The 22,162-nt window shown below is 37.5% G+C and overlaps 3 protein-coding genes and 1 long non-coding RNA gene across 9 annotated transcripts; 3 read left to right on the forward strand and 1 right to left on the reverse strand.

Annotated features, from left to right (window-relative positions):
- Positions 1-690: 690 nt before the first annotated feature.
- On the reverse strand, positions 691-22,061 carry mcmdc2 (minichromosome maintenance domain containing 2). 2 transcript variants are annotated; one of them, XM_084102612.1, is made up of 14 exons: positions 21,940-22,061; positions 21,702-21,742; positions 21,321-21,380; positions 20,643-20,838; positions 20,447-20,569; positions 20,021-20,122; positions 19,363-19,491; positions 19,038-19,272; positions 18,750-18,955; positions 18,476-18,642; positions 17,917-18,096; positions 17,456-17,592; positions 16,972-17,081; positions 691-969 (listed from the first exon to the last, which is right to left on the reverse strand). In XM_084102612.1, the coding sequence occupies exons 1-14, from the start codon at positions 22,034-22,036 to the stop codon at positions 833-835; spliced, it is 1,920 nt and encodes a 639-aa protein (XP_083958738.1). In that variant the 5' UTR covers positions 22,037-22,061; the 3' UTR covers positions 691-832. The 2 variants fall into 2 exon arrangements, with proteins under 2 accessions (XP_083958738.1, XP_083958739.1); XM_084102613.1 differs by lacking the exon at positions 691-969 and adding an exon at positions 16,393-16,712 and having other exon boundaries at positions 21,612-21,742.
- Positions 984-9,928, forward strand: ppp1r42 (protein phosphatase 1, regulatory subunit 42). Of its 3 annotated transcripts, XM_084102616.1 has the most exons (9): positions 984-1,082; positions 3,754-3,892; positions 5,287-5,453; positions 5,569-5,707; positions 6,195-6,311; positions 7,816-7,933; positions 8,176-8,307; positions 8,725-8,857; positions 9,647-9,928. In XM_084102616.1, the coding sequence occupies exons 1-9, from the start codon at positions 1,051-1,053 to the stop codon at positions 9,687-9,689; spliced, it is 1,020 nt and encodes a 339-aa protein (XP_083958742.1). In that variant the 5' UTR covers positions 984-1,050; the 3' UTR covers positions 9,690-9,928. The 3 variants fall into 3 exon arrangements, with proteins under 3 accessions (XP_083958742.1, XP_083958740.1, XP_083958741.1); XM_084102614.1 differs by lacking the exon at positions 9,647-9,928 and having other exon boundaries at positions 8,725-9,086; XM_084102615.1 differs by lacking the exons at positions 984-1,082; positions 9,647-9,928 and having other exon boundaries at positions 3,005-3,892; positions 8,725-9,086.
- Positions 11,466-13,112, forward strand: tcf24 (transcription factor 24). Of its 2 annotated transcripts, XM_084103362.1 has the most exons (3): positions 11,466-11,563; positions 11,893-12,347; positions 12,514-13,112. In XM_084103362.1, exons 2-3 carry the CDS (start codon positions 11,910-11,912, stop codon positions 12,613-12,615), a joined length of 540 nt encoding a protein of 179 aa, XP_083959488.1. In that variant the 5' UTR covers positions 11,466-11,563; positions 11,893-11,909; the 3' UTR covers positions 12,616-13,112. The 2 variants fall into 2 exon arrangements, with proteins under 2 accessions (XP_083959488.1, XP_083959489.1); XM_084103363.1 differs by lacking the exon at positions 11,466-11,563 and having other exon boundaries at positions 11,841-12,347.
- Positions 13,871-16,865, forward strand: LOC311075312. Of its 2 annotated transcripts, none has more exons than XR_014604462.1 (6): positions 13,871-13,971; positions 15,198-15,252; positions 15,771-15,831; positions 16,045-16,116; positions 16,320-16,386; positions 16,577-16,865. It is a non-coding gene; the product is annotated as an uncharacterized lncRNA (long non-coding RNA). The 2 variants fall into 2 exon arrangements; XR_014604463.1 differs by having other exon boundaries at positions 15,771-15,827; positions 15,927-16,116.
- Positions 22,062-22,162: the final 101 nt, after the last annotated feature.

Below are 22,162 nucleotides of genomic sequence, written 5' to 3' on the forward strand. Positions count from 1 at the left end.
CTGACATCATTTACTCACCCTCAAGTTGTCCCGAACCCGAACCATACGGGCCCCATTGACTTCCATATAAAAATATTGTGGAAGTCAATGGGGCCCAAGGGCGTAGATTTGGTTTGAACATGGGGGGGGTTGAAAAATTATTCAGCATATTTTTCATGTGATCATGGTATAAATATTGGGGGGGTTGTAATGCATAGATTTAAATATTGGGGGGGTTATCTCCCCCCTAACCCCCCCACAAACTACGCCCCTGATGGGGCCCTTCAACTGTTTGGTTACAGACATTCTTTAAAATATCTTCTTTTGTGTTCAGCAGAAGAAAGAAATTAATACAGGTTTGGAAAAACTTGAGGGTGAGTAAATGATGACAGGATTTTCATTTTTGGGTGAACTATCCCTTTAGGGTCTTGTCTACTCTAACACGCCTCATGGTTGGCCACAGGTTTTGGTTTGAACCTATTTTTTCTTCCCCGAACAACTGTCTGTCTCCTTTTAATCCTCTACACAGGTGTAGGGTAAATTTTTGTGTTTCATTTAATCCCTTCACTTTATAAAAATAATTTCTCAGCAGTGGCCTTTTTTACTTTTTGGCTTCATTTTTGCCTTCTCAGACAAATATCAACTATCTAAAGGGCACAGGCATGTTTTTATATGTTAATTTATTAGACTGACTCAGACGTTCATTTATGTTATTCCTTTAATGATAGAAGTTAATTCTAATTTAAATTAATTAAACAGGTTATTAATTACTACAGCTCTTAGTAGAATAAATGACTTTTAACAACATCATAAAACATTCTTTCACACATATATCGAGAAAGAGTACAAGCGGTTAACGTCGTGCTCTAAAGTCCACATTGAATTTATCTCCATTTCGGTTGAGAATGTCATACCACATTTTGAACAACTCTGGCGCGTGATCTTGCGCTCGCGTCCCGTCGCTTCGCCATGGCAACATCAGCTCGCTTCCTAAACAAAGCCGAGACAAGAGGAAAAGAGAAGGACATTACAACAGCAGAAACAGTTTGCGTTCATACCTGACGACAGTTAATGCACAACATTTGTATTATACTTATATTAAGGTAAGATGCAGTGCTTATTTTATAGCGCGCGTGTGCTTTTTCTGTTTACATATCAACAGTGGCCTACGTTGCTTGTCATTGTTTATTAGAAATAAGAATGCTCATTTATGTGTATTGCAATATATTGTTAAATATACTGCGGTGTATTATAAAGATTGGCAAACTGCCATCTTTATCCCGTTCCCTGGAGTGTAACCACAGAAAGTTATTGATTTTAAGAGGCTCTCCATGTCAACTCCCCATAGTCTGCTGCTCTGAGATCAAGTGTAAAACCGACCTGCTGTCATGTGTTGATGTATGTATTCCCTTTACTTCTGTCCTAATGTTCATCGTCTGTGTGGTTGACAATGTGGAGAGTTCTTAAAAGACAATATAGAGAGAAGAATCAGTATACGGAATAAAATATAATTACTTTCCAAGTAAGTCTTTTTGGTAAGGTTTTTTATATATAATACAGCATGCAGATGTGTCAAGCTTACAGACAATGTATATCTCAAGGGTATTGAGTTATTTTGTTTTTCCTTGGGAGAACAGATCTCCCTTTATGATAATGTGAGGTCACATGTCTATTTCACCTTTAGCCTCGATCTCACTTTTCAAAAATATTTAATTTTGACAAAGGTTTGCGGGTCAATTGACTATGCTGTCTCTAAAGTACATATCATCAAAGAAATAATGGTCACCACATCAATTATTCCTTTCAAAAACCTATTTAAAATCAATATAGACACATATTTAGAGATTAGGGGCTGTATTAAAGAAACTTCTGATCTTAATTTCTCACTTAAAGGTAGGATAGGCGATTTGTTCCAGATTTTTTTGTTTTTTGTTATGCTGGTTGAAAGTCTCTTCACATCCTGATAACAATCACTAACTTAAGTGGTCTAAATATTTAAAAGTATATCGTCTGTGGAAGGTGTAGGACCATAAAATGTTCGTCCCATCATTGCATTCGGTGTCCTACCTGCCTGTCAACATATGTATTTTCATACCTTCGCGCACCCTGCTAGTGCAGACATCGTGCAGACATCATATGTCATCAGCGCATTTCATGCTATGCAGAGTTAGACAGACGTCAGTCAGCGAGCACCACAACTGAAACAGAAACCACCTTTTACAGTTCCTCCTGAACCAAAACAATGAGCTTATGCTGAGTTCACGACATGACTACCATAGTTTGGAACTGATGGAAACCTGTGGCGTTATACTCTGAGTGGTTTGTGATTTGAATTTATGCTTCAATTGCAATTTGCAACAGTATCACGCCTAAATTAATCTGCAGCAGTCAGGTGGTACAGGTCAGAGTTCTTTAAGTTGTTTATGTTCATTATTATTGTAATGTTATGTGATTTGAGACATGAGGTAGTTTAACGCCTTCTCTCGTCTCGTGACGCTTTGGAACCTCTGCTGTGTGCATTCATGTGCTTTGAACAAGCGGCAACCTTCCGATCTCTCTCTTGAATCCAACACGGAAGCAGTGTTGCCAGATTGGAAATGTCAAAGTATCGTACCAGAAGCTCAAAATTATCGTATTTGGAAGAAAATTATCGTACACGAGTCAAACCTGTACACAATACAGCATAGAAATGGTTCTTACAATTGATTGGTTGGGTCCTTACATGCGCTTCGTGAGGCACACTAGCACACACACGCAAGGTCTCTCGCTCCCTCTCTCTATACGTTCTTATCCCGGTAGACGTAGAATCAACAGCTAGATCAATGAGAAACCCTATGATTACAACGACCATCATTTGAAGTGTCACACAGTTCTGAAATTATCGTACATTATAGGACTTTTTTCCATTATTGATCGTACATCGTACAGAGGTCAAAATTATCGTACAAATACGATAATTATCGTACATCTGGCAACACTGCACGGAAGTGACTTAAACTGCAATTCATCGACTGGCCACTAGAGACAGGCTCCAAAAGAGAATATAAAAAAATATGTTTACAGCCTGGTACAAAAAGTGTTTTTGGTCTATATAGCTAATTTTGCCCTTCATGACAACTGTGAGGGGGTGAATTTTTTTATAACTCATCCGTTTAAATTATATTAAGCCTTACATTTCTGCATAATTAAGGGCGTTGCCTCTTGAGTGACAGGTGGATTGCCGCTGCTGTCACTACTAGCTGTTAGCCGGCACGTCACCTCAGTTAATACGCCTTTTTTCCCATTTTTTGGTTATCCGGGAGTGACGTGCAGTGACACGCTGCCAAGATGGCGACGGCCGGCTCCGCCCCCATTTGGGCTTCAAAACCACTCTTCAGAAACTATGGGTGATGTCACGGACACTATGTCCATAGTTTTTTTTTACGTCCATACAGGCTATGGTTTTGAAGGAGGCGTGGCTTTGGAGAGCAGTTTGAAGGAAGGGTGGGATCTCATGCTTTCAAAGCTAGCTTGCTATTGCTAGCCGCTCCAAAAATTACTCTACCTTTAAGATTTGAAAATGTTCTATTTCCTAATCAAAATTACCATGGTTACTAAATAGATAGGATAGCATTCTGAGTTTACAACCCCGGTAATACAGCCCTAGTACTATTCTATTTGATCATATGTTCTTGCATTGCTTATTGTGTTTTTGGCTCTCTCATAAATCTTCTTATTCCCTTGACATGCTGTGCTGCAAAAGAGAAATCTATCCTGTGATATTTTTACACACAGAGTCATTATGGTCCGCCTGACAGTGCATCTGATCACAAAATCAAGCAATCACTCAAAAACCTGCAGAAGTGGATCTCTCCAGCAGTATCTGAAGAAACTGACCCATCTCAACTTTTCAAACAAAAGTATAGAGGACATTGTAAGTTTCAAGTTCAAATGTGTTCAAATTCTAGTTTCCATTAAATTAAATATTACACTACCATTCAAAAGTCTGGGGGCAGATTTTTTTCAAAGAAATTAATACTTTTGTTCACCATAGATGCATTAAATTGATTAAAAGTGACATTAAAGACTTACATTGTTAAAAAAAAAAAAAAATCTATTTAAAATGCTGTTCTTTTGAGCTTTCTGTTCATCAAAGAATCCTGAAAATGTATTACTGTTTCCACAAAAATCTTAAAGGGATAGTTCGCCCAAAAATGATATTTAAGCCATGATTTACTCACCCTAAAGCCGTTCGAGATGCATACGTCAATCTTTTTTCAGACGAACACATTTTCAGTTATTTTAGAAAATGTCTTAGATCTTTCAGTGGTTATAATGTGAAGCAATGGGGTCCAGCTGATTCACGTCCGAAAATGTACATGCATCCTTCTCAAAAATAATCCATCCGGCTCCAGGGGGATAAACGAAGGCCTTCTGAGGGTAATCCGTGCGGTTTTGTCGTAAAAATATACATATTTAAAACTTTATAAACTAAAATAACTGGCTTCCGGTGGCGGTCGGTGCGCGTTCACAGAGATGGATGCTGGCGTATGACGTATGATGTAGCGTAGGAAGCGTCGTGACGTAGAACGAACGTGACTGCACAGCCAGAGAGCAGAGCAAAACAAAACTCAACGTTCGTTCTACGTCACAACGCTTTCCATCTCTGTGAACGCGCACCGACCGCCACCGGAAGCCAGTTATTTTAGTTTATAAAGTTTTAAATATGTATATTTTTACGACAAAACCGCACGGATTACCCTCAGAAGGCCTTCGTTTATCCCCCTGGAGCCGGATGGATTATTTTTGAGAAGGATGCATGTACATTTTCGGACGTGAATCAGCTGGACCCCATTGCTTCACATTATAACCACTGAAAGATCTAAGACATTTTCTAAAATAACTGAAAATGTGTTCGTCTGAAAAAAGATTGACATATGCATCTCGAACGGCTTGAGGGTGAGTAAATCATGGCTTAAATATCATTTTTGGGCGAACTATCGCTTTAAGTTGCACAACTGTTTTTAAAATTGATAATAATAAAAATTGTTTCTTGAGCACCAAATCAGCATATTAGAATGGTTTCTGAAGGATCATGTGACACTGAAGACTGGGGAAATGAATGACATCACAGGAATAAATTACATTTGAACATATATTAAAATAGAAAACAGTTATCCTAAATTTGACAATATTTCATTTTTACTGTATGGTAAATGCAGCCTTGGTGAGCTTCTATCAAAAACATCAAAAAATCTTATCAACACCAAACTTTTCAATGGCAATATTTTTAATGTTTATTGATTATTTTCCCTCTTTAACATTTAGGATGATCTATCGATTTGCAGAAACCTCACAGTCCTTTACCTTTATGACAACCAAATATCACAAATCTGCAATTTGGGATTTGCCTCAAACCTTACACATTTATACATGCAAAATAACAATATCTCTTGCATAGAGAACCTCTCATCTCTGCATAATCTCTCCAAATTGTAAGTATGTGAAAGTGCAATCATAGTTATTATTTTTCATCACATTCCTGCTTGCATTGAAATTAAGTATGACATTAATATTTTGCTGTTGCCTACTAATGTTTCTATATTCAAGGTTCTTGGGAGGAAACAGCATCACTGTGGTGGAGGGATTAGAGGAGCTGAAAAGCCTGAAGGAGCTGCATGTGGAAGGTCAGAGACTACCCCGTGGAGAAAAGCTGGTCTTTGACCCGCGATCCATTTCTAGCCTCTCTGTGAGTAACTCGTTTTTTTAACATTCACCTCAGTGAAGAAGAGCCTTAGGTTGTTCAGTTATATCTTCAATCTAGTGCGCTTATATTTGGATTGACATAGCACAGTGTCCTGAAGCATCTTGTGAGATTGCTGTCAGAATCAGAAGAGAGGCGTACGACTCAAGGACCAAGATGTGTATCAAAGCAGTTCTGTGCAAAATTTGATGAGGGTAAAAGAGGTCTCTGTGGCTGCCTCCTTGTCTGACAAATCAACAGGGAGTATTTACCGCCCAGGCTATGGGAAAACAAACCGAAAAGTTGAGAATTTTGTTTATTTTGATAATTAATGAAATTGCAAGTGTAAGTGCACCCAATTTTTCCCCCGCAAAAAAAAAATCCTAAATGCTCTCCTTTTACTAACAGTGAAATCTTCATTGATTCACCAGAAGTGGAACTGGTTTCAAATTTAAAGTGCATTACTAATTATATTTATATTATATTCTTTCAGGAAACCCTGTGCATTTTAAATATCTGCAAAAATAACATTGATGAGATATGGGACTTGGCCCCTCTCAGAAAACTGGCCCATCTTTTTGCTGCTGATAACCAGCTACAGGACTTACAGGTAAATATGATTTTCCAGAAATAAGATACTTATGAACAATGGTTAATTTTATAAGCACAATAAAAGTTACATTTTGCAATTTTTGTTCTGTTTAAATACAACGAAGTTGTACGTTCCTATGAAGTGTGAAATGATAGAGGGAGAGTAGTGCAAAAACCTAATCCTACAAATCCTTCCAGCAATCCCCCAACTTGCACAGGGTCAGAATTATTCAACAAATCAGCGGGCCGGTCTCCAGGGACAGCTTCTGCTGACAATTTAAACAAGCGCAAGTTTTCCTCCTTCCTTAGTGAACTGATTTTCCTCTGAAATACACTCAGTGCCCCGTATAACTTCAGCCTAATATATTAAAAAACCATTTGAGGCAAACATTTAGTGAAACTAAAGCTGAAAAGTAGCCACTTCTGGAAAAGGGATTTTCCAACCTATCGATATCACACATTCAGTGACTAAAAGCCTGGTGAAGGAACACTTTCTGAACTCTGCCGTAGTGTAACGAGTAAAAAAAACCTTGTCAAGCACCTCGCTAACTTTGTCCAACAGCACAAAAGACAATTCTCTCAGCAACTGCCACCGATAATAGTGATCCATGTGTCAGAGGAAGCTTTCATGTTTAGCAGATATCTCCTTTAATTTATACAACCCCTTTGCCACTATTGATTCAGTGGCGACAGCACCCAAAGGATCAATTCCTGCCTTGCGCAGTTTGGTCCAATTCCAGAGGAAACATTATGGATTTTTAAAATAGATTATGACAGGCAGTCAGCCAAGTGACAAATGGGTACTGCAGAGGCTGTTAGTGGCGCACGGCCAGACAGTGCAGATAGGGATCGAAGCGCTGGTCAAATACAGGTTCATAACTGGCCATCATTAACCCAGTGTGAGGCTGGAAAGGGCCCAGTCAGGAGTGCATTCAGCACTCCCGCGCATGGGAGGGCAATTTGGCGCTGGGCAGTTCCCAGCCAAGCCCTCAGAGTGACAGACCTGACACGATCATTTATCAAAGCCTGAGAGCGCGCGGCTCGCTGGGGTCCCGCTAGAGCTGATTGCACGCGGACTGAAAAGTGGAAGCATTTTAGTTGAGACAGGAAGGCAATGAACAATCAGAGCGTGTCCAGAGAGTATTCATATTTCCAGCCTGGATTAATGTGTCCTTAGATAAACATACACTGCAGGCAACATGCTTGAGGACTACTGCCCAGGGGAACTTGTTAGTCCGAGTGACAGTATTTATTAAAACAAGCTGATGTTTTGTTTATAGTTTTTGCCCCTCCAAATTTTTGGTTTAATTTGTTTTTTATGCTTGGGCCCTCTTTGTCGCCCTGATTATTTTTAACCATGCAGATCTTCTTTTAAATCTTCAAAATCTTTTCAGTGTTCAGGATTCTCCCAGGATGCAAAAATTCCAAAACATTTGGAAAAGATGTATTTTACTCTGTCTACCAATGATTTTATTTTACACTGATTAAGAGTAAAATATAATGCCTTTATTTTACGCTTTCAGGAGTTAGAGACAGTGTTCAGCCAATGGTCTCAACTGCGGCTACTGGATCTGAGTAGAAATCCTGTGTGTCACAAACCTAAATACAGGGACAGACTAATAACTGTCTGCAAAATTCTAGGTGAGAATTAGCTAACTCAAATTGTTTGTCCTTTATTATGTCATTTATTTATTTTTAATTCTTATCATTATTATTTTATGTATTTAATTTATCACTTTTAATGACACTTCAATAACACTTATTAAGCATTTTAATTACAGCTATTTTAATAGTTATTTTTATTGGTGGTGTGCTTTGCATTTTAAATAATTATTTAGTCAGTAAAACTACACAAAAACTGTATTTATTTCTTTGATATTTAGAGGACCTCGATGGAAAACAAATAAATGAGCTGTCTAGGCAGTTTCTAATCAACTGGAAAGCCTCAAAAGATGCAAAGAAGAAACTAGAGGACGAAAAAGACATCAGAGGACAAATCACAAATCCACTTACAAGTATAAATATTTGCTGCTGTGTGTGTGTGTGTGTGTGTGTGTGTGTCATTATTTACATTAATGCATTATATATAGAGGATTAAAATAAATGTTACATTATTTAAATATATGACTTTACACACTGTATATTATAATTTGTATTACAAAAAAACAGGGCCCTAACATGTCACTATTATCGCATTTGAATTTACAAAATTTCTTTGGTGAGTGCATTGCAATGAAACTGTCATTATTGTTCTTTGATATTTACAGTAATTTATTTATTTATTTTGCTATAATGCATTTCTCCTAGTAATGGGCAAGGCATAATTTATTTACATTCCATTATTGTATATCATCAGCATGTGGTTGAGTAAGCCTTACATCCATTATGTCAGTTTCTGTGACAATGTGTGACTAACCCGTGTTTTGCTTTAGCTGATATTCAAAGGGGGGGCCAACATCTCTTTGCCCATGACCGCAGTAGCTCTCTTAGAAAGCCGTCAGAATTTGGAAAGCCCGGCGTTTCATTTCGGACAGACCAAGTTCAAGCAGACAGCAGAGGAAGAAGGTATGAACAACTGAAATTTATGCATGCTATTCGTCTATTTAGTTATTTTTTTTATTTTTTTACTCCAATACTTACGACTTATCTTCTATTAAAAAAGGGAAAGAAATTCTTAGATAAAAGCTATCGGTGTAAAGTTGCATGCAACTACTCATTTGTTGCCTTCAGACATGCTGGATAAATGCCTGCTGTTTGTCAAGTTGTATGACTCTTATTTTTCCCAACCATGCAAATAAACAGCTTTCTCCTTTAGAACTAGCCTGAGGTTAACCACAGTTCTGTGCTGTGTAATGTGACATCATCTTTTACTGCACAAATCGTACCCCTTTGATGTCTCACATTCTAAATATGTTAATCCTATTGGTTATCATATCAGTTGCTTTATCAGTGTGTGGCCTCTGAAATGCAGAAATGATTTGTTAATGTAGCTACAATAAATATGAACTGAATATTTTTGTGCTTATAAGAAAAAAAAACCTAACAAGCAAGAGTATGAGTAAAAAGAATGATAATGCTGAATGACAGTTGTTTAAAGACCTAATTTTCTATGTTATTATAGGGGTCCAGTAACAGAAGGGTTTTAGTGATAATTTATATAAGCATATATTAGACAGTGTGTGCCAGAATGTTATTGTTCTTGGCTATTTTTAATATTAACTATTTACTATTTTGACTATTAACACAAAAAATGAAACACAAAAAGCATAAAAGTCAACAAATATTGTTTAAATATTGTGTTAATAGCGTTTCATTTTATTTACTTAATTCATGAATGTTCTGGTGTGTTCACAGGTCAAGAGGGCTAAATATCCCAATGCGGAGTGGCAGACTCTGAAAATTGCTGATTTAAAACCCTTTATCAGTGTCCTTTTGGCTTTATAAAAGTCTTTGTCGTCTGTGTGAGGACTTTTCCTATAAATACTTTCAATACAGCGAGTCTTCAGCTCTGCAACTTACATACAATGTGAATTTCTGAGCAGGTTCACCATAACGCACTCTCGTGACAAGTCTTTTGCACTGCCTAGTTTGCATCTTCAATTATATTTTTTATTTCTTAAATATTTGTGTATGTGTTTGATTGTTTGTAATAAATTTACTTTGCAAAATGTTTGAGTATTTTTAATATCATGTTTTGTACATCATTCTTTAGGATAAGGATATACATGTAGCCTATTAGTAATGTTATTGTTCATTAAATATAGTTTCAAAAAAATCCTAGTTGAAATAGGTAATTTTAATAACAAAATCTCAAAGTGAGATTTTATTTGCCATTGGAAATTCTCTGTGAAATCACAGATATTGACTACATCTAGTTTAATTTTCTATTTTTAAGGTTTGATAATGCTTTTAGTTAGGCTATTTACATTATCAAATATACTTTTTAGCATGTTGTGTTTTTTTTATCAAATAATATATTTATCTGATCAAATATGGAGTATTTTAACAAATGAATGCTCCAAATCTCACTGCATTGTGCTTTAAATTAAATTACTAATTAAATAGTCCTTTACATTCAGAGCTAATCATATTATCTTTTAGATTCATAGCTAACTTTTTTTCTGACTGAGGATTTATTTCAACTTACACATTATAGCAGATTTATCAACATCATGGACACTGCGTTCTGGACTGGAACGGTAAATGAATATGAAATATAAAACTGATTTTATAATAATGTTTAGACATATAGGCCTATAGAATACGCGGTGAGTACAGTAATGCACGAATGTAATTTCTGCGTATTTGGGAAATTTGTATCTACACCAGGGTATAACCTCTGAAAGATGTAGAGTAATTAGACAGAGAAGCTTACTTAACCTCATTTGCTCTGCTTCATAATTATTGGCCTGCGGGCAATACTGTTACTTCATCCTTACGAAAACAATGTTTATTAAGAACAGTCTCAGATATACATGTTATGAATAATTCCATTCATTAATTCTCCCACATCTCCGTTTGCGGAAAACAGAATGATTAATTTGGAGTCTCACAAGAATTTCCTCAAGCATGCCAGTTGATTGCAGTGTTTAGAGTTTATTTATTGGCGTTGTCCCAGAAAATGAAGCTGATGTCTGCGGCTCAAAATTATAATATCGACATGCCTTTTTAAATGTTAAAGTATAGGCAATGAAATTGTCGTGAGCACCGTGCCGATCGAATATGCAACGATCTGTTTGCCAGCTTGAAAATTACAATATTGTTGAATACATGGGTAAAACAAACAAAATAAATTAGAACCAAACAAAGCCAATAAAGTGGATACGAGTAGCCTATTTATTTCTTAAATAAACAATATTTTATATAATTTTCTGAAGTTGTGGATTACAAAGTGGTTTACAAAGTAACCAAAAATGCTGCCTCTGGCGTCGGAAAATGGACTCTATCCTACCGACCGATGCGAGAACGGCTCCAGTTGCCAGAGTTTTTGTGGCTTTTGATTAATTACACCGGAGTGAAACACTTGTCAGCTCTTTGTGTTGCCCGATAAATTAGAGGCTCGTGAGACTTTACGCAGTCATTCAGGTGAGGACGCTGCGTGCGCGCGGACATACAGCCTATCCGTAGACGACCTTTCACGCGCAGCACCACGACATATATTTTTACAACGAGAAAGGGACTAATATTTTACAACGGTACTTTTGCCGAGCTGTGGAGGTTTTCATGCCTTGATGTGTGTTTCTTAGGACAGCACTTGAAACGATAATACAGGTATGATTATAACATTTCAGTAAGTTCTCATGAAAATGCATCTTTACAAGTCTACTTAAAGAGTTGTATTAAAACTGCATGTTCTGATATGATTTATAGCCTAAATCATAACTTAAGGCGTATATTAGGCTGTTTTATTGCTTTGACATTGAATGACTCATAGTGGATATGAGATTTTTTGGGGCTCACTTGAGGCAAATGTTCCCATAAAAGTTTTTAACGAGTGTATGAGCTTAAACGTGTTTTGACATAGTCTTCAATATTTGTATAAATGTGCCCGTTTGCCTTTTTAAATGTGTATTTTTAACGTTGCCCACTATTTTAACCAGGTTAAGGGGTGATTTCAATGGTTGGAAGACAGTCGATCCGTATGGATGGCATTGGTTCTGTGACAGTTATGGATGACAGTCCCGCATCAAGCCCCAACTCGAGCCCCAGTCCCGACACGCTCTCAGCGGACAGCCGGCGCCCAGAGGCCCTGTCCCACTCCAGGGTGGTCCCGTCTAGTGGCCTCGGTGGCAGAGGCAGACCCGCAGCAGCCAACGCAGCGCGCGAGAGGAGTCGCGTGCAGACGCTCAGGCATGCGTTCCTCGAGCTGCAGAGAACATTACCGTCGGTGCCACCGGACACCAAACTGTCCAAACTCGACGTCTTGATATTGGCAACCACATACATAGCGCATTTAACGAGAACCTTGCAAGAGGAAGGGATGGAAGAGGACAACACAAAACAAACTGAAGCTTTGAATTCACTTAAAGGCGATGGCTACTTACATCCAGTGAAAGTAAGTTTTGGTCAATTCTGCTGGTCAATTATTGGCCTATTTTACCATGAAATAGAAATTTAAAGTAGAACATTTTCACATTTGTTTTGAATAGGCTACTTTAAGATTGAGGTTTATTATAACAGTTTTAAAATAAGTGTTTGTATTCATCGTTTTTGTCTTTCAGAAATGGCCAATGCGTTCAAGATTGTATATCGGTGCCACTGGCCAGTTCCTGGGTAACTCGAATGAAAATCAAGGGGCATCTTCATCATCGTCTCAAACATAGCCTATTATTTGCACAAAAGGTTTTTGGAGGTAATGATTTAAAAATGAAGGTTAAAAAAATGTAGTTGTTTTAGTAATTTTATTGCATAAATTGTCCAGTTGCAGCCTGTAAAATTTTGTTTTAGCCTACGCTACAAATGAACAGAAATCTTTGAACTGATTATTATTATGTTGCCATACAGACAGCTGAATAACTGTGCATATTAATATATCCTAATTATTTCAAATATGTAAATAAGATTGAAATATTAAACTTTTGTGTTTTTTAACTGTGGGTTTCTGCTCAGACTTCTGTAGCTATTTGCAGTTCTGTACTTGTCTGAAATTCCGTGTGTTGGGTTATAATGAGCTGTCATGCTTGAGCTGTCGGCTATGCACTTTCTGTTACAACATTTGCACTAAATGCATGTGTGAATAACTTAACATTCGTCATGTGAAGTGGTCTGTCAGAATCGCAACAATAGCATCACCATCCCCTTTCTTCTTTTCACGTGAATAGTATGTGGAATAATAAATAAACAATTCTTAAACTAAAATTACACTGATCTCAAGTTTATTATCAATCTTCTTATCGATGTTTTTCGATCATTCACAATATGCAATATAATGTGTTCCGGTATTTGACATGCACTGAACATTTTAAATAGCCTATCAAAAGATTTAATTATTTTAAACTTTATTTACAGTTCTAATAGGCTTATATCTCATGTGATGGCAGCATGATGTGAAATTTATCATGGAAACATTAAAAAAAAAAAAACTTTAAAGATTAGTCATGACGAATTACTGAAAAGCAATGAATAGTGTTAACTCTGTAAAGCCGTTTTAAACCCTCTAAAGAGAAAGGTTTATAGCCCCAATTGCATTAGGCCTATTGATCTAAATAAGTAGCCTATATTGCTGACTGAATGGATCATTTTTATCTAAATTGTGGATATTATTATTAAATAGGGTATAATATATAGTAATATATTATATATATTTTATAGCTTACTAGCCTATATTGTGTGTGTGTGTGTGTGTGTGTGTGTGTGTAGGCTACTGTGTAGGCTACTTTAGGTTTGAGTAGCTAGATTCAGTAAGCAAGCTTCTTTCATTAAAGAAATCAAATTCCAAAAGAATTTTCATTAAACTTTACTGTGTTTTGGATTGATATCAATACAAACATATGAACATATGCCAGAGTTAAACAGTTTCAGCCGATTTTATTTCATCACACTAGTCTAGCACATCAGCACGCATGTGCTGGTCCTACTAGGAAGTACTTAAAACGCGAAGTACGCATGCGTCACATCCTTTTCTTCCCGAGAGTGGACTGAGCTGGTCGCACGTTCTACGTGTTGCAGTATAACTTGAGGTAAATGTATTTCAATTAATAGTTGTACTGATGCATTCTTAGTGAAAGTATTGTTGCAGCGATTTGTGGAACTGTTCATGAGGTTATAAGCTCGTTTAGAGATTTTTGCATCCTGGGTTGGCCACGTGGTTGGATCCCACACGTGTTACAAAAAGACTAAGTTATTATACGAATTTGCTGCGTCGTTTCGTAGAAGCATCATTAGTCCTTAATAACTGGTATTTGAAGGATTTGAGCAACTGAGTCAGTCCCGAGCATTATCATGGATCGTCAGGCACGACCATAGACTGTAAAAAATAGGGCACGACTCGCGCGATTTCTCATATTAATGAGTCGCATCCATAGACCGTAAAAAAAGACCTCATGGTGATGATGAGCCAGCTCGTCCTGTTGCAAAACAGATCAGCCCAAATGTGTGCTTTTACTATTAAGCTTTCATGTCTTAAACTGGACGAGTATTAAACATTGACATTACCTTTATACGTTATGACTTAATTTACTATTTTTATTCATGAGCTTTTGAGCAATGATGTGGAGAAGAGATCTCAAATTACTTTGCTTTTGGGTTTATCTTGAGCCCAAAGTGAATACAGTAGTTTTGATTGGATGTAGGCCTATTACGTTTCTTTAGGGACCGTATGATCAATATTGTAATGGTGACATGATTTTGTCAAATCCTGTTGTAATCATGACCTATCTTAGAAAAGGTTTTAAGTATCCCATGAGGACTGTTATAAATCATTTTGGCAGGTGCGTGTCCCAGATCTGGTGATAAATTGCTCCTTTGCCATTTGCTCTGCTGTCGGCAGGACTGTGCTCTGTCCGGCATAGGTCTGCTGTCCCTTGTGTGGCCTGGCTGGTTTGGGAATGGTCTTACATGACCTGGATTGGGTAATCAGGGCTTTGATTCACTTGGAGGTGCTGTGGTCTTGGTAAAGGTCCTGACCTTGAGTTGAACTAGCCTTGCCTAGGCCTTTGTGTTTGTGTGTGAGGGTCTACTCTCAAGCTGTGTTACAATGCCTTTTGACCTCTAGATCATCAGTCATCTTTTTGAGGTGGAATTGAGTTTTTCATTTTCCTTTTCCCTCAGTGCTGCTTATTTGAGGCACTAAATCAATAACTGAAATAACATGGGTAATTAGTGATCATATTCATAACTTTCTGCTGCTTTTGTCATGTTTCTTTACTTAGAAGAATTAGAAGTTAAATCTATCCTTTTTTTTCAGTCACAGAAGAGGCAGATGAAGATGGCTGCAGCCAGTGGAAAGGATCAATGCAAAGGTAAGAAACTGAATTTGCTAAATTGATTTTTAAAGCTAAAAGATGTGGACAAGATTACTGGGATGTAAAGCGTGTCGGATTGGTTAAACCAAAAGCAATGATTTCGTGTTTTTGCAGTTTACTTTTCGTGCCACATTGGGGTACAAAGTCACAAACTGACTATCTGAAGCAGCAGCAGAGCAATTGACTGTTTAGTATGCGAGTAAGGATATATAGCCACCTTCACTTATCCTCACTAGGTTCAAGGATTTCTACTGGTAAAGGGTGACGAGAAGTGCAGATGAAGAAAAATTATTTATTTTAGATGTACATTGTAAATTAGTTTGTTTTTCTTTTGTGTGAAATGAGTGTTTGAGGAATACTTGTTGCCATGATGAGTCACGTTTTGCCGTTTACCCATCAGACCAAATTGGATTGCTGATATTGTGACTATCTGAAGCAACAGCAGAGTTGATTAGCCAGTAGCCTGTTTGAGATTTCACCAGCATTAAATTTGATCTTATTTATCCTCCCACCAGGTCCAAGGATTCCCCTTGGAAAGGGTGACCTGAGAAGTTCAGATCATATGAAGACTGGCAAGTTAATTTTATTTATTTTTTTGGAGTGCAAAATGTGTATTTTTGAAAATTGCTTGTTTCCATGATGATATCACATTTACGCCGTTTACCCATCAGACCAGACTGGGTTGTTGACACTGTGACTATCTGAAGCATGAAGCAACAGCAGAATTGACTACCCAGAACCCCATTTGAGAATACTACAGCATTGATTTTATTCTACCTCCCTTACCAGATCGAAGGACTGAATCTAGAAAATGGTGACATGAAAAATGCAGATGAATGAAGACCGGTTTCTTGTATACTGGTAAATTATATACAATTCATTCTATACTTGATAATGTAACTTTCCATGATGATATCACATTTTCGCCGTTTACCCATCAGACCAGACTGGGTTGTTGACACTGTGACTATCTGAAACCTGAAGCAACAGCAGAATTGAATTGACTACCCAGAACCCTATTTGAGAATACTATAGTATTGATTTTATTCTACCTCCCTTACCAGATCGAAGGACAAACTAGAAAATGGTGACAGAAGTGCTGATGAATGAAGACTGGTTACTTGTATACAGGTAAATTATATACAATTAATTCTATATTTGATATTAATGTCATTTGCCATGATGAATTCACATATTCGCCGTTTACCCATCAGACCAGACTGGGGTGCTGAAACTGTGACTATCTGAGGACATGTCTTGACTTTAAATAGGCTAAAGCTTAGTTCCTGCTTGTAATACCTTGCTTCATTCCTCTATACAGGTTGCGTAGGTGTGCACAAAATTCAAGATCTGCTTGCGGGATTCTTCCAGTGTAAGGTCCCGCTGGTGCAAGGAGTCCAGGTCATGAAGAGCACAGGGAAACACTGCATCGGGTGGAAAAATAAGCACAGAGGCCCCTGCATTCCCAAGACAAACTTTCTCATTCCCAGACACTCAACGCACACACAGTAACAGGAGCTTGATCCTAACTTTAAACTAGTAATGAAGTGCTAAAATGTGAATGGGTTGTGATCAAATGCACATATTGAAATAAATGATCATCAAAAACATTCCTGATTTTGTTTCTTTACTGAATTGTCATTTAAGAATGACTGTATTTCAAAGGTTTTTTGTATATTTGTTTAGACTTTAGAAATAAATAAAATGAGAACTAACCATGTTTTAGGGTGACTGAACTCTCGCACAGCAGTACTGCAATGACTGCATCTTCCTCCAGAACTTGCTCTCTCAGACTGAGTTTAGCATGAGCCTGGGCCAGAGAAATCCTAACACAACCAGTAAACAATATCAGTTGCGTATGAAATGGTTACATTTTTAAATCTATCTGTGGTGTGACTGCTTTACAGAAGTAGTTTGGATTCTTTAATTATGCTTTATCCCCCCCCATCCCTTTTTTAACCAGTTGTTGGTGTACAAATGTCTTCCATCTATCTCTAAATAAACTATCATAAAGAATTTACACAACTCTTGTTTGCTTACAATCTGTTGGAAATGGGGAAGTGCTTAATTTGCAGACTTGCAATCTAACTGCTCCATCTAGTGGTCTAAGGCTTTGTAAAGAAGAGTTGCCATTATGTAGCTTTCCTTTTTTTAAATCGGTTCAAATGCTGCTGCAAACTGTTAGTTTTGTAGTGCTTACAGCAGTTTGACAGAAGTGACAGAGGATCTCTGTGTTGAGTCTGAGCGAACCCTGCGACTGGCCATGTAATAGCCATGGATCATCCTTTCCGCCTCAGGGCTCATGTCCACCTTCAGCTCCCTTGCATGAGCCAAGAGCTAGAAGATATTCAAGTGTGGAAAAACAGGCTATTTTCATGTAACCAAGTCTAACCTTATGCACATTACTTAAAATCTTTAACATTTCAAACTGAAATAGAAACAGCAGTCCAAATACAGTGTTATACTGTACACTACTGGCCAAAAGTTAAGATTTTTTTTTTTTTTTAAAGAAGCCTTTTATGTTCACCAAAGCCGAATGGCTGCGTGAGCACTTTACAAGTTGAAATCTTGTAATTATGGTACGATATGATGTGAATGCACCTTTATTACAATTTAAAGGGGTTCCGATCCCTTTTGACCGGTAGTGTATTATTGACAGACCTCTTTGTAGTCTTGTGTGGTAAACTGCATGCATGCTGGGTAAAGGGGTTCTCCTGGGCACATGGCCTGTCTCAGGGTATGCACTGTCATGGACAGAAGTGGATGATTGCCGCTTGTTTCTCTACACTGGACTACGAGTCCAAATGCCCCTGCAAGTTGAAGGGGAACTGAGCCCATTTCCTGCATTTATAAAATAAATCATAATCACTATAAAATAAGCAGATGCTGTAAAACCATGACTTCTTTAAATATTTACTGATGTAGTAATATAAAATAACACTAAGTCATTTTTTAGACAATTTGGAGTAACCGAGGGTGCGGTTCAGCAACTGATACAAATTAGCACAATGAGGAACTCTCCTAAAATAGATGGCATTGTCTCTGGTTCCTGTTCCCAAATACAGAAAAAGGTGGGGTCATCTGTGAAGCATTCCAGCATTCCTTCTAATCAGTCTTTTGGTATGTACTGCTTGCTTATAAAATTCCCACATTATCATTCCCATCTCATTTTCTGAGGAAAAGCTCCATTTGACTATAATAAGATTGGATATGAACCCACCACAGAACCCAGCACCACATTATCACATCTGGCTGTCCTCTTGGAGGGGGAAGCAGCATCAGCTAAGGCCCAAAAGTTGCACTGGATGGGGAAGGAGAGCTGCTGGTCTATATCATCACCATACTTCTTGGCAGGAATGAAAACAGACACAGTTCTGCTTTCAAGAGCTGAAGGAAAAATAGGTATTTAGGTTTGCTGTGCTTTAATGCATGAACAGTTTTTCATATCTAGCTGTCATCTGCGATAGAAATAATGTTAAAGAATTAATTGGCACCAGACTGAAGCATGTCCATCTTGTCTTTCTTGTAGCATGTGAGGTCTCCCAGCAGACAGACTCCTCCAGATGCCAGCAAAGCTGAACCTGCATGGATGTTGGCGGTACCTGCTCCATGTTCATCTCTAGATAGAGATGCCAACAGCTCTCCTGTCAGCGCATGATGAATGCCTCGTGAGGCCAATGGCAGGCTATATCTCATCAACCTGTCAACGAATAAACGCATACTATGCATCATATTTTGATGATCATTATCAAAATGGATATGTGCATTTGATAAAGCTGTACCTATCAATTATTAGACTGTCACTGGTGAGAGCAAGCACATCCAGGTGGTTGGGCGAGTCTGGATTATCTTCAGTTTGCACCAAGCTAAGAAGTAGCCCCAACTTTAATGTGTTGTAGAGTCCCGGTGGGATCACCGGGGAACCGAATGAGTTGGCTACAATGGCAGCGAACCTCCACGGGGAACAGGCCGAGGCTGCCTGCAGGTTCTGGAAGTTGTTGCTAACCAGACAGGAGCCTGTGAGCGGCAGTCAGGAGCAAATGACTTTGACATGCTGTGAATTTGCCTGGCTGTTTTTACACCATCAAAGTTAAAACAAGACCTTACATTTTGGGGTCCATGGTTGGATGCTGCAAGCCTCGACACTCCAAGTTACATTGGGCCACTGGTGCACATGAGCTGGAATCCCCACAACTCGGTACAGATGGCCGATTCTCATTGAGTTACACAGTTCATCTAATTACGTTAAAAGAAACAAAACAATCACAGTTGGGGGATGGTCTTCACTTATTATTTTGAGAAACAAGCTCACCACCTACACGACTGCCAAAAGAAACACTGCAGGCTCTTTTAAACAATGATTCCACTATGACTTGTAGCAACTAATGAGTGTACCTTACATTTATTAACATGTATGTTCAGTAACTAGAGCCTGGCGTATTGAATTCCAGACTAATACTAGGTCAACACAATATGCTAATACCGTCCAGAGAATCTGTGGCCTCTCCAGTTGGCTAACTGAGAAATATTATTGAAGGAGACAGGAACACCCAATCTAATACTGAAAGACACTGTGAGAGGATGTGTTTCGGCAGTTTATGTATTTGAGAGCTCTGATTCAACCTTATGAAAACCAGGTTAATCAGGCATGACAAGTAACAAACTAACTGGATTATTTCCTAATGGTTGGTTTAAAAGTGAAGTTTATTTGCAATACCATGAGAAAGTAAAAGGGGGTAATTTAGGAAACAAAAAGTGCATTTACCTCTTAGAAAAAGGGTGACAGACTGATATCTCAAGGAAGCAGCATCATGAACTCCCAAAATATCCACTGCTTTTACATGCATAAGCTCAACTAGCTGTTTATCTGTGAATTGAATAAAAAAAAAATATATATATATCAAATTTTACACATTATAACATTTAGTCTATAAAATAACTGTTTTCTGTTGAACTTAAGTTAAAGTAACATTTAATAACATTATAAATATATTTACTTTCACATTTGATCAATGCATAATGTGTCATTGCTGAATAAAAGTATTATTTTATTTTTTTAAATCATACTGATCACAAACCTGAATGGTAGTGTTTGCAACTATAAAGTTCACTGATTTTTTCCCCCATGTATCAAGTTTATATTTTATATAATATTTCAATAATGTTTTTTTTTTAATTGATGTAGGCTCACCCCCTAAAACACGAGATTTCACATCCTCTTTCAGCGGTGAAGAGCAGAGAAAGCAGGTAAAATCACTTCTAACCGTGGCAGACTCTGTGGCACCCGGGGCATGAACTCTGATATGATGAAACCCTTTAGACAAATTGACAAATTGTGTAGTAGAAAAATAACAAATAATACCCATAAAGTTAATTAGGTTACCTACCTCTTGAGCAAGGACATGTCTCTTCTGAGCAGAGAAATCTGGCCCCTTGTGTGTATTTGGTGACACGTGTCATGGCAATTACGAGACCCTCCAAAGCAAAAGGTCTCATTGGACCATATCCACGAGGAAACTCAGAGAGATCCAGACAATAGTCAGGAAAAGGCGGCAAGTGAGTTGGCTTTAAAACAACATTAACCTACAGGAAAAAAAATTATCTTATGTTTTTTATATTTTGATACACTGATGGCTCTATAATATGATTGTCTAGTGAATTTCAAGAATATCCAAGTCTGTACTCACACATACACTATCAGTCAAAAGTTTGGAATATTTTTTTGTCTCTTATGCGCACCAAGCCTGCATTTGTTTGATCAAAAATACTGTATTTTTTTTAAATATTGTGACATTTTATTAAAATTTAAAGAACTGCTTTCTATTTAATATATTTTATTTATTCCTGTGATGGGAACACTGAATATTAGCAGCCATTACTCCAGTCTTCAGTGCCACATGATCCTTCAGAAATCATTCTATGCTGATTTGCAAAACATTTTTTAATATTATCAGTGTTGAAAACAGTTGCTGCTTAATAGTTCAAAAACATTAAAAACTTTTGACCAGTAGTGAACACATAGACAAATATAAGTGAAATGTGAATTTAATTAAGCTGTTCCTTACCTGGCTTTCTGTTTCTATGTGGTCAATAAGTGACAGAGTTTTTATAGACAGATAACAAACCTGAAAAATACCACTGCATTTTCATTTGTTTGAAATATAGAGTAGTTTCTAAATGTAAATATCAATGTGGTCTGTTAAGCACAATACAAAACGTTGAAGAAATGTTTCTTTTTTCACCTACAGGAAACTGTAGCTGGTAGAAAATGCATGGCTATGCCACTTTGGATAAGCAAACGTGAGGTAAACTGACTAAAAGTTGGGTATTTTGTATATTTCATTTGTGCAACTCACTGACTGAAAGAGTGAAACAGCTTTGAGAGGGTCGTGTAGTATACAGTCTCCCAGTGGGGCGTCGAGCTCAAGCATATCTGAGGGACTTACATCAAAACTGAACCGATACACGGCCCCCATCTGCTGTGCACCTGAAAGACATTTACCCCCCTTTCAACAGTTATGGATATATAATAATAATAACATAAAATGTAATGATTAATCTAAAACGTCACATAAAAACGGATGTGGACACTGTATGTGTCACGTGCACGAGCTCCTGTCCACTGAGGGAAACTACTAGATGCATTTAAACCGCTAATAATGCTCCCAAACTTTATAAACAAACCTTTAAAGACATTACAGTCTTCAATGAGTTTACGTAATCCACCACTTCTATCTAAATAAATTACTATTGCTTCTTTTAAAGAAAGTAGACTATCCATATTTCCGCTCGGCAGTTGGGCGAAAGGAAGCTAGACATCAATATTATATATGCAAATGAGATGTATCACACGTGACTCAAGAAACATACCCTCGAATAACGCTTCTAATAATAATTAAATAATAAA

Source organism: Abramis brama (genome assembly GCF_963993115.1).
Source record: "Abramis brama genome assembly, chromosome: 24".
Lineage (NCBI taxonomy): Eukaryota > Metazoa > Chordata > Actinopteri > Cypriniformes > Leuciscidae > Abramis > Abramis brama.

Coding starts and splice junctions, on each gene's coding strand:
- ppp1r42 (XM_084102614.1), top strand. CDS start 1,051: ATGCACAACATTTGTATTATACTTATATTAAG. Junction 5,708..6,194: donor GATCCATTTCTAGCCTCTCT/GTGAGTAACTCG, acceptor ATATTCTTTCAG/GAAACCCTGTGCATTTTAAA. Junction 7,934..8,175: donor AACTGTCTGCAAAATTCTAG/GTGAGAATTAGC, acceptor TTTGATATTTAG/AGGACCTCGATGGAAAACAA.
- tcf24 (XM_084103362.1), top strand. CDS start 11,910: ATGGTTGGAAGACAGTCGATCCGTATGGATGGCATTGGTTCTGTGACA. Junction 12,348..12,513: donor GCTACTTACATCCAGTGAAA/GTAAGTTTTGGT, acceptor TTTGTCTTTCAG/AAATGGCCAATGCGTTCAAG.
- mcmdc2 (XM_084102613.1), bottom strand. CDS start 22,036: ATGGATAGTCTACTTTCTTTAAAAGAAGCAATAGTAATTTATTTAGAT. Junction 20,839..21,320: donor ACATAGAAACAGAAAGCCAG/GTAAGGAACAGC, acceptor TTTTTCCTGTAG/GTTAATGTTGTTTTAAAGCC. Junction 18,097..18,475: donor ATGTGGTGCTGGGTTCTGTG/GTGGGTTCATAT, acceptor TTATAAATGCAG/GAAATGGGCTCAGTTCCCCT.